A 12,318-nucleotide genomic window follows, 5' to 3' on the forward strand; every position below is an offset into this window, starting at 1 on the left:
GATAAGAAGAATTTAGAATAATCCGAAATTCCTCTTTTGATTAATGCTTTGTACGAAATGGAATTTAGTACAAATTCTTGGCTTGGCCCTGAAAAAAAAGGGAAAAAAATAAAAAAATCACCCACACTGTCAGTTTGCACATAGAGCTACGACAGTCACATCATGAGGGTTGAGTCAACATTGTGTACAAGCAGAGGACATACAGACCCTCAAACTATGAACTGAAAAGGCTCCAGTGGAGGATGTAAATATTACAAAAAACTAAAATAAACTCAAAATGACATGGTTGACATTGTAATCACCATGCAGTTATATGCACGTTTTAATTTCATGAGAATTCCACCTACAATTCGACCCCCTATATAAAATCTCCTCTTGAAAAAGTAAGCAAATCTCCACTTCTGTAGTCAGCCACTGTGATCCAACATCCTTCACTGCAGTCAGGGAGATTTATTGAACTAAATTGCTCAACGTTATAGCATCAACATCATCTGCCAGTGCTGCTGCATGTATAGTGTTTTATGTTGAGCATTTTGTGGACTGGCGACATTGTCAGGACTGACATTTGTATTCCCGTCAGATACCATTCGTTTAACCAATTTTGAGATACTGTATATACAGTACTTTTAACATATTATTAAAGGATGCCTGAAAACTATAATTACTTCAATATGAAATGCAAGTCTACATTTTAATTGATTTGTTGGCATCTACTTCTGCTGCCTGGAAGACACTCACTACCTTTATCAAACAAGTATCTTCTATATTTCCCACAAATGTGTTAGGTTTCACTGACAGCGCATGACTGGTTCGAATTTAACATTCATTAAAAATGAAGCACGAACATCCATAAATAATGAGGGTTTCAAGTAAACACTGAGCCTGGCAAAAAAATGGAACACCGGCCTCCATAAATAATGATGGCCCAATATGAGACAATGTGACAAATACTAAACTACTGACAAACAAAATCCAAATTAGCATCAATCTCTAAAGCGGCCACCACTGAGCTTCAGGTGTTCCAAAACTCACAGTAGTTCCACTGGAGCTAAGTGAGCTGCCAGAGCTGCACAGGAGAGTGCCTATAGTGAAGGGATGCCTGAGGAAGCTCAGACAACAGCAAGGAAGAGAATATGTTCTTCTGCACAGCTTGATTATGATTGAATGAAGCCAAGCATGAACTTTAATTACTGCTTACACCCTGGCTGTTTGTGACTGTGTATTGAATCAGCTCAAGACACACGAAGGGAGGCTGGGGCGATACATCGCAGTGGCAAACATCCATCACTATAAAAGGCTGTTTTAATACAAACAGTGATTAAAGGGAGTTCTTAAACCCCCCCCCAATCCTTTTAATGTGTGCTGTTAATTTATCCAGTTCAAATTCACAGCTGAAAACATACATTACAGCCTAAAGTGCTCTTTTGTGTTACACAGAAAAAGGTTAAATACATCTTCAAAGAACTCCGAAAAGCTCGGAAAATTATGGCGTACTATGTATTTTTCTCATTTATGTTTTGTACTTTTACTAACTGAAGCTGACAATTTGTGGAATACCACTGAGACACAACTAAAGAAAAGTGAACTACTGCACAGAAGTATGCAGTTTACTCAGTACCAGCCCTCTAAGCTGATGCCATCAGCGAGGGCATGTCGAGTTCTTGGTCCAGAGAACACAGCATCGATAATTAAAACTCACTCAATTTAATGAAGTAATGCATGCGAAAGAGACTAGAACAAATTCAAGGATTCAGGAAAAATCATAAGTCGCTGAGCGTAGTATTCAATGTTTGACAAGTTGGCACTATCAATGTCCGTACCAATTCAATGGGAATCCCATCTAAACGCTTTTGAGATATTTGACATATCTAAAGCAGTGGACCGACTGAAAAGAGCAACCAGCAGACACTGCCATCCCTATATCCATGCTGCTTGTTGGCTAAAACCCAAATCCTTTGCCTCCACATTCATTTGTGTGTCATGGTTTGCACATCCCACTCTAGGTGGACAACTGCAACATCTACCTTTCGGTCAGCCACTTTCTTCTTTTGTTGAATTCTGATTGTTGTATATTTTGCTGATCGAAATAAACTAAACTCAAACTCAAACTCAAACTCTGTAAAATGTGAAAGAAATGGGAAGAACACATGTGGTCCAATTAACCCCACCAGTTTAGTTTGCAACTGGTTGTTTTATGACGGTGTGCTTTTAATAATCATTTATTTTATATAGCGCTTCTCAAGACACCTGAAGTCGCTTTACAGAGTCCAGAGTCCAGTAGTCATCCACACACACAGCCATCCCGGTGGTGGTAAGCTACATCAGTAGCCACAGCTGCCCTGGGGCAGACTGATAGAAGCGTGGCAGCCAATCAGCGCTTACGGCCCCTCCGACCACCACCAACATTCATTCACATCCATACGATGCGGCGCATGTCTTTATGATACGATGTCAAATGAACAAGAAATGATTTTATCATACTGCACATATTACTTCAAATTATTCAGTGTGAGCGCCGCTCAGCACATATTGTCTCTGTATCCGTTGGAGGTGAAACAGTGAATGTTGAAGATTCTGTCAGTGTCGGGTACATAAATCATAGTCACATTTAAGAGTTCCTAGTGTAGAATGTAAAGTGAGTTTTGAAATTTCACTGCCTGGTGATGTAATCATTGAGTCACCGGTGTGCATTGACAACCCTATCCCCCCTCAGCGATATCATATTAGACAGGAGAAAAACATCCTACTTAGTGTCGCTTTAAATACACCCTTAATAGACATAACAACTTCAACAACTCGTGAATGACTATTAGTATTCCATGCTTTCGCAAAGCTGAACTATATTACATCTTGACTAAACAGAGGAACACAAAAAGCAGTCGCGTTCAAATCCACGTCGAGTGAAACTTGAGTGTCATGAGGTTAATAGCTAAGTGTGACTCACTGCACGATATTTCATCAGACATATCCCCACAGTCGTCCTCCCGGTCGCAGCTCCAGGCTCGAGGTATACATCGTCCGTTCTGGCAGGAGAGCTGGTCGGCCTGACAGGGCCGGGCTGAGAGAGAAGAAAGAAGCCACATAATTCAATCACAAGTGCATAAGTCAATGCAGGATGTGCACAACAACCCTAATGATCACTACATCACCGGGATGTCAATGTCCGCCCAGTGCAAACTTTTTAACACTCAATCACAGAGCAGGGAAGGTCTGAAAGCCGTGGGAAATGTGCTGTTGCTTGACGGGCTGTCAGATAAACGCTGCACGGCCATGCTGAGCATTGTATGGGCAGCAGACAAGGGATGTCTTACTGATGTGGGGTATGCATGTCAATCTGTCGATGAGGGAACAATCATCATTCCCTGGCTAATGGTCACAGATTGATCCTCTAGGATACAGCGTCTGAGAAGCTCCATTGAGGACATGGGAGGGATGTGATATACAGTAAGTGTTCCTGACGTACAGCTGCCTCTCATAGGTGCTACAACTCCTTGATACCGGAGAGTGCTCTTACACATTGACATTGATTGCACTGTACCAAAGCCACTGGAGAGCCGCGAGGCATTATGATGATAACGGCCTGGACAACATCGGACCCCGATGGTCAATAATTCATTGAATGGGCACAATTTTATCCAAAAATCTTGGAAAAATAAATGTTTTCTTCCTTATTGTACATATGAAAGAGCTGTTTGAGCTTTTAATATCACAGTCTACATAAGCTTGAAAGAAATTTATTACTTTACCAGTTACAAAAGTTCAACTGAGCAACAGTCGATCCTGGAAACACAATATGTTGTTCTGATATCACAGTACACACCTGAGCATGTGGTGTTGGCCTCATCCTCATTGTCGCCACAGTCATTCGTTCCATCGCAAAGCCATCGTTTGGGAATGCAGCGATTGTTGCTGCATTTGAACTGATCAACAGGACAGGTGTGATTATCTGCAAAGAGTTCAAACAGCAAAATAAGTCACTGACCATGCAACTCTCACATTAAATGTAATACAATTTAAATAAACAGCAAAAAAAGAACATCTCATGAAGCTACATTTAAAAAAAACGTGATGTGTTTTACTTCATATTCATCCACTGTGCAGCCCTGATCTCTCTTAGTCCTACTGGGGGAAACACTTCCATGTTCACATACAATGTATTCACAGCTTCTTAATGGGATTTCATTCAGTCTCCAGCTAAACTAATCTTACACTGATAGACCAACAAGACATGTAAGGAACCATAAAAGGGAAGGGTGATTTAGAGGAGAATCTCACTCATGTTTCTCCTTGGTGGTTTGTCCTTTATTGAGAGTAATGGCTTGTCCATAACATTTTTACAGTGGCCTTAAGTATATTTGTAATGCTGCTTTAGTGCCTTGATTTTATTTGTATTTAAAGCCACTTTCAAGTAATAACTTCACTGGATCTACCAACCAAGGGCTATGTCATTAAACTTTAATTACACATTTCAGCATCCAAATTCCTTAATCCTCACCACCACCAAATCAAATGAAATGTGAACATATGTACACTACCGTTCAAAAGTTTGGGATCACTTAGAAATGACTTTATTTTTCAAAGAAAAGCACTGTTTTTTCAATAAAGATAACATTAAATTAATCAGAAATATACTCTCTACATTGTTAATGTGGTAAATGACTATTCTAGGTGGAAACGTCTGGTTTCTAATGAAATATCTCCATAGGTGTATAGAGGCCCTTTTACAGCAACTATCACTCCAGTGTTCTAATGGTACATTGTGTTTGCTAATCGCCTTAGAAGACTAATGTCTGATTAGAAAACCCGTGCAATTATGTTAGCACAGCTGAAAACAGTTATGCTGGTGATATAAGCTATACAACTGGCCTTCCTTTGAGCTTGAAGTTTGTAGAACAAAATTAATATTTCAAATATTAATCATTATTTCTAACCTTGTCAATGTCTTGACTATATTTTATATTCATTTGATAAATAAAAGTGTGATTTTTCATGGAAGACACGAAATTGTCTGGGTGATCCCAAACTTTTGAACGGTAGTGTATGTGTAGATATTGCGACGTGGTAAATGATTTTGAGATTTTGAGGAAAAGTGTGCTACCCTGGGACCAGTTTTTTGGTCAAATGACGTGTCACAGGCAATATTCCCACCATCTGAACTAAATTGTGATTGTGTCCCAGCATTAAAAATGAGGTTGTAAGAGGTTCGCTTATAACAGTGACAGACTGATCAAAATGCAATGGAGCATTTGCAATTACTCATTCAAAACACAACTTTCTCATTATACAGCTAACATCCACATTCATCAATCTACAAGTACTTTTGGCCTGATGAATTCTCTGGAAGACTCGATATATCCACTAAAACCAAACAAGTTAGTTGATTGTAAAAGTTCATGATATCACACGAGACAAGATAATTGATTTTTCAATTCTAATATTTCTGCCAAAAGAATTGCATAATGGTGTTTTGACCCCAGAAAAAAACAAAACATTATCCAAGCATCTAACATGGTGTTTATCTGACTCGTTTGTTAAAGAGCACAATTTCCTCAGCAAGAGTGAAAGGGGAGACAGCAGTGTGTAGGAGGAACACGATTCACCCTTGCTTCCGTGACATTTAAGAACATAGAAGTTGACAGCAGGGGAGGATCAGCCGAAAAAAAGCTTGAGTTTTTCTTGCTTGGTGCATGGTTGTGCATGTCAGTGTAGGATCATGTTCCAGCCGTGTCTGTATATAAAATGTGATCGTGTGTTTGCATGTTGTGCCTGCAGCACCGACATATTGTAACATCCTCACAGCAGCTGTGGCTCTCCTCATCACTTCCATCCAGACAGTCATCATCTCCATCACACTTCCACAGGGCTCGTATGCAGCGTTGATTGTGGCACTGGAACTCATCGTTTTTACATCTCTGTGGCTCCGAGCCACCACCGGAAGCTTCTGGGAGAAATAGTGTTGAGTCAAAAACCAACCAGAGACTTCCTATGAAGTATGTGTCCAGGGGTGATTATAGGCGTCACTATAATAGCACAATAAACATGTTAATAATGTCCCATAACCCCATGTGTAACGACTGGGACTTGGCTTACATTGTATGTAAACACACTGGGATAATTTCCCATCTGTATGTATTATTTTATTAGCTGATTTGCATGTACAAAAATAAGGTTAGTATTTGATCTATGTTCCATAGGATGAAGCCAGGTTGACAGTATAGTGGTACAGGGTGATTGTAGGCCTCTCACTCCGTCTGAGTCATTATGTCCTCCTACCTGCACAGGTGACATTGTTGTTCTCCAGAAGCTGGTTGTCAGCGCAGGCACATACTCTGCCTCCTGGGATGGCAAGGCAGAGGGTACCACAGCCCCCATAATTCACACTGCATGGGTTGTCACCTGGAGAAATAGATCCCAACAAAGGCGTGTCTCATTTAAAGCTCCATTTTCTAAAACTTGCCTAAAGTGCCACAGATTTCTGTTGTTGTTTTGTCTACTTTTCCTTTGGATAGTGAACAGCACAGAGTTTCAGTTTTCACTCTAAACCTCGCAGGAATAAATCATCTCATTGATACACAACTCATCTCCGGTCTTTGAGAGACATGTGAGGTGTTTTCCACGTGATCTATAACCACATGCCCAGTACAATATTGTGAACACTGTATGTGAGCGACATTTGACATTGTTATCTTTCTCTGAGGAATAATTTGTCTCTCTGGACAAAGAGAGAACAAAATACTGTCACATATAAAGTTAGGTCATAACACACCTTTGTCACTTTCATTGAACACGCAGCCAAAGGCAATGCCTGAGCCAATGAGATAAAGATTTTGGTTTTGAAAGAGCCAATCACTAATACTCAAAAGACTGGGGAGCCAATTATCTATTCAGTCACATGAACAATGGAGAAATGTCCAGCGAAAAGTCTCTGTATGATGTGAACTAGGCTGTGCATGCAGAAGCTAACCATTCATCTGTATTATAGCTTTGATGTTGTACTTTCCCACTTTCAATCCACGGCTTTAAAGTTATTGACTGAAACTCATGCCATGAATCTAAAACCACTTCACTGGACTGTGTCAAAATGTATATATCTTTACATTTAGAGCAATAGCGTCAACCTCTCCTGATTGTGGAGTGGGTGTCTGAGAACTGTTTTTTGCATGCCTATTATAGGATAGCAGAAGACATGCCTTCGGTGGCCACATCCAACTCCTCTTCTATCTCTTTCTTTCAGCTTTCTAACAGCATGAATCCGTCATCATTTGTTACAGAATTGAACAGACCCCTCAAGCCTTGGCCATAGAGAAGAGCCCCAAGGGATGCTAAAGTCACTGCCACTGTTTATCAAAGCACACGTTTACACCATCAAAGAATATGCCGATTGTTTGACAAAAATAGACATACTTCTCGAGTGTGTATTTCACGTTAAGTGCTCTCCATTATTGAGTGTGTATAAGGTATACAAATGCTTGGACACACAGCACTGAGTGGTTTAAGTAAAGTGCCACACTTTCTCTGTAGGGCAAGCTGTGGTTCAGCGGCACTGGATGAGGAGTAAATGAAGGAAAAGCAGCCAACCTTGCTGACTCTGTGCATCATAGACACGTAAGCCAAATAGTGGTGGTCTCTCGCTCCGCAGCAGAGTGACATTGCCCGTGGTCAAGTCCAGCTGGAACACCGAGGCATTCATGTACTCCGTCCAAAAGATGAAATTACGATAATGAGAGATTCCGAACGGATGGTTCAGCTCTTTTCCATTGTACACCACCTGGAATATGAAGCAAACATGCATTGTGATCAAGAGATTAGGAGGGCGAGGGAAACATGCCATCTGCAACAAAAGAATCGAAAGGAAATAGCTTCATATGTCCTTGCAACTACGGTTGAAGGGAGCAGTCAGTGATGTAGGGCTGTCTTTTTGGCAGTCATTTTGAACCCTGCTACTGAGCCAATCCGCGTCCTAAAATCGTTTCAACTTCGGGCCAAAGTCATCTGGTTCGAGCCGGCCCGGTAAAATCAACGAGGACAGATCCAGCATGGACAGTTACGGGAGTAAGAGCCATGAGTCACAAACATGAGAACACCAGGACACACATGATAACTCCTCAAGCAGCCATGTTGGGCAAAGTGAACGTCAAGTGAACGTCACGACCAGCTGGAGGACGACACAGGAGGAGGTGAAGAAACACGAGGAGGAGGATAAAAACAGGCTCACTGTAACCCTAACAAGGTTCATAGGGGCATCTTAATATATGAACATGTTCTATTATACGTTTTATATATGTGATTATTATTATATGATATTTATATTTTATTATAATATGTTTATATTGTATATGTACATTAGATGATATATATATATATATATATACATACATACATACATACACACAAGCAGACTAACCTTGAAGTATACCAGAATCACAGATAACTGCAAATGAGTTTCAGAATCATTAAACTGCTACGTGTCATCATTACATATCACCATATACTCACCATTCGCTCAGTCCCATTGAGATGAATCTTCTCGATGTGATCGTAGTAGGCATCACACCAGTACATGGTACCAGTGCTGTGGTCCAGAGTCAGACCATTGGGCCACAGCATGTTGGAGGTGACGAAAATCCGGCGGTTGGATCCGTCCATCCAGGCTTTCTCTATCCGCCCAATGCTGTCATTGACCTCATCCTCTTCCCAGTCCGTCCAGTACATCCAGCTGTCATACATACAGATACACACAATAATTGCACCAATAAACTGATAAAGCGGTGCTTTACTTCAGGTGTAATCTATAAATCATCCCCAGATCCAGCCTAACACTGATCACATTCTCCATTCAGTCTAAGGCAGTTAATTTCATCTGTCTCCTCATTCATCCCTGCCTTTACTCCTTGTCACGCTTTTGTTGGAGAGGTTGTGCAGCTTACTCCAGCTTTGATTGCTTATCAATCAACGTACATGTGACAGCATGTTTCTATCGGCTTCTCTCAAAATGATGTATGCGATATCAGAATGAAATGTGCCTTGTGGGTTCTGTTCTGTACACCCATGGGAAGGCTTGACTGTGCTTCCCGGTGACTCTGACACATGCTGCTCTGATTTATGCAGGGAGCATTACAGAGAGCACAACCGGTGCTGCCAAGTACAACTCAATAACCATTCCTTCAGAAAAATAATATTTTGACAAGAGCGTTCCCACTGAAATGGAAATCATCTGGGATCCAGATTTCCCATATGTAAAACCAAGTAATCAAACATCCCTGGCAGTCAAAAGAGAGTGCATCATAGCGTAAGAAATTATTCAGACGTATCAAGTTAAAGTGCTGCTTGACTGCACATCAAAGCAAAGTTACAAGTCCACCCCCACCCCACCCCAAAAATAAAAAACTTTGTTCAATGTATCCTGTCTGTGTATGCTGAGACTGCAACTCTCAGTGGGCCTGTGGTATTTGAAACAGGATTGGGTCAACAATTTGACATGATCTGTTCTCTAGTAACCATGCCCAGGGGATTTGCTCTGTTTGAGTGTTGCTGACGGAGCCATGTTGCCCCCTGTTTCTCATCAATGATAGAGGGCTGGCTCAGGGCAGATGAAATGGAATGGGATATGGAGGTAAATGAAGACTCTCTGTCTTAAAGTCATCTTTATAATCTTGTGCTCCACACTTACACAGAGACACACAGACACACACTATGTACACAGAGACATGCATGGACACCATGTCAAATAGACTGATGGACACACCATGCACTTGCATGAAAAGAAAAAAGTAAATACATTTTACATTCTTTTGAATATAATAAATGTGTCAACTGAATACTATTTATTCCATATTTGCATGTGTTGAGATGCAATAATTAGTCAGTTAATTAATTAGTTAATCAGCACATTGATTAATGTAAATTGCAAAACCTTAAAGGTCAGAGCTTCTCAAATGGAAATATGTTCTGGTTTTCTTACTCCTCTGTGACGGTAATCCAAATATATTTGGGTTAAGGTATGTTAAGTGGATGACACATAACCTTGAACTGTAGTTACCTGTTTCCTATGACAAAACATATTCAATTCATCGATAAAAAATTATCTGCAGATTAAACGATAAAGATAATCGTTAGTTGCATCCCTATTTCATCAAATGCAATCTGCTATTCTATGGTAGAGAGTGTGTACATGTCCTGTACATGTTACGTGAAAACATGTATAAGATTCCTAAAGATTGAGATAGAGAGGTATGACACTGTTAAGTTGACACGAGGAGTCCTTATCTTGTCAACACAGACGAGAGGCGGCAAACAGAGCAGAAAATAAGGTAGCGAGAAATCAGTTGGAGAGGTGCATCCATTTTACATGAAGAGACTCTTTCAGCAGAGCAGATAGAAATCAAAAGACTGTCGGGTTTAGGCTGAATGCTCCCTCAGAGGCCCAAAACTAGCTTTTTTAATCATTTGTGCTGTCAGCGGGAGGGTCGGAGCAAAAGTTATTAAACCTTCTACAAAAATAAAATAACATAATATTCTCCACCTTGAGCACTGCTGCTACGCCATGTCTGTCAGGGCTGAAATTGTAACACGAGACCAGCATGCAATTTTCTCATTAGTCCCCCAAGTGTACGGTTGTGTTCTCACAACAGTTGATTATGTTGGATTTCCCCTTCACGCACGATAAAGCTATATATTTGAAGTTTTGAAATCAACGTGATTTATTGTCCTTCCATTTCACCACTGTGAGATGTGATACATCTGTGTCATTGTTTCACGAGAGATAAAGGTAAATAGTAAACGTCATAGTTATTGTGGACCTGCACAGTTCGGAATGGACAAGAGAAAACGAGGAAGGGACCCAAATCAAACCAAATGTAAATACGTTTCGGGTTTTGATGTACAGGACTGTCTCAGAAAATTAGAATATTGTGATAAAGTTCTTTATTTTCTGTAATGCAATTAAAAAAACAAAAATGTCATGCATTCTGGATTCATTACAAATCAACTGAAATATTGCAAGCCTTTTATTCTTTTAATATTGCTGATTATGGCTTACAGCTTAAGAAAACTCTAAAATCCTATCTCATAAAATTTGAATATTTCCTCAGACCAAGTTAAAAAAAGATTTATAACAGCAAAACAAAATCAAACATTTGAAAATGTGTTTCCAGGTGTTTCGAGTTAATTAGACGATTCAAGTGATTTGTTTAATACCCTACTAGTATACTTTTTCATGATATTCTAATATTTAGAAATAGGATATTTGAGTTTTCTTAAGCTGTAAGCCATAATCAGCAATATTAAAAGAATAAAAGGCTTGCAATATTTCAGTTGATTTGTAATGAATCCAGAATGCATGACATTTTTGTTTTTTTAATTGCATTACAGAAAATAAAGAACTTTATCACAATATTCAAATTTTCTGAGACAGTCCTGTATTTACCTACAGCAGTGGCTGTATATGGCAAAATGTTTGGAACAACCCCTTGGAGGCTTGACAACTAATCTCCGACTGCTATGGATTCGGTTTGTGTTAATACGATTTAAACCTTAAAGTGTTAATCCTCAAGATCCTCAAGACGCTCAATGAATTTGAGCTTTGCAGCATCTCCTCAAAATGTTAAATACCATATCTGCTGGTTATGTTCTCTCTCTCTCTCTATATATATATGTATATGTATATATATACATATATGTTTGTATATATATATGTATATATATACTGAATATATAAAAGATCTATGAAGACTAAGGAGAAACGTCTTTGAGATTGGTTCATTGGTTAGTGAGCTGGTAGCTGTGGTTTATGTTCAGGCAACAACACAAGCTACTGTTTCCTTTACCAAATAAATAACTCGTTAGAACAATGGATGTTCTCTCAGTTTAACTATGCTGGTTTACATTTTCTCTTGAAAGACACATGATGGGATCCTCAGTCCAAGCAGATGTCTGTTTAAACAGATAATCTCCAGGATTAACATTTGAGGCAAAGTGGTATGTATATCTACAAAAAGGCGCAGCAAGAAGACATCAAAAGGAACTCAAAACAGATTGATAATTGCCACTTTAGATCCAGTGGGAAAAAAAGAAAATCCAAAACTTGCTTTAGGTAGGTAAAAAAGCTTAAGGAGCTAAATATAGAAGATGAGAACTGACCCTGCATATTGTCTTTAGTTTTTCTTACTTACAATTGTCAATGATATCAAACAAATGCCTATTAACTAAACGCACATAGCGACAAAAACATACATGGTCCAGTTTTGCAAACTTGTACACTGCAGAACCAATACATTATCCAGAAACAATGCTAAATCACTTTTACACCAGACACGCCCT

At 39.6% G+C, this 12,318-nt stretch overlaps 1 protein-coding gene across 1 annotated transcript in view; it reads right to left on the bottom strand.

Annotated features, from left to right (window-relative positions):
• lrp1bb (low density lipoprotein receptor-related protein 1Bb) overlaps window positions 1-12,318 on the bottom strand; it is a 237,367-nt gene that overhangs the window by 102,395 nt on the left and 122,654 nt on the right. The window contains exons 13-18 of the mRNA XM_056434519.1: window positions 8,497-8,716; window positions 7,579-7,768; window positions 6,274-6,396; window positions 5,798-5,941; window positions 3,821-3,946; window positions 2,945-3,058 (exon numbers count right to left, since the gene is read on the bottom strand). Of these exons, the coding sequence (XP_056290494.1) occupies window positions 2,945-3,058; window positions 3,821-3,946; window positions 5,798-5,941; window positions 6,274-6,396; window positions 7,579-7,768; window positions 8,497-8,716 (917 nt within the window). The remainder of the gene's footprint in view (window positions 1-2,944; window positions 3,059-3,820; window positions 3,947-5,797; window positions 5,942-6,273; window positions 6,397-7,578; window positions 7,769-8,496; window positions 8,717-12,318) is intronic.

The sequence above is a fragment of the Pseudoliparis swirei genome, chromosome 2, assembly GCF_029220125.1.
Source record: "Pseudoliparis swirei isolate HS2019 ecotype Mariana Trench chromosome 2, NWPU_hadal_v1, whole genome shotgun sequence".
Lineage (NCBI taxonomy): Eukaryota > Metazoa > Chordata > Actinopteri > Perciformes > Liparidae > Pseudoliparis > Pseudoliparis swirei.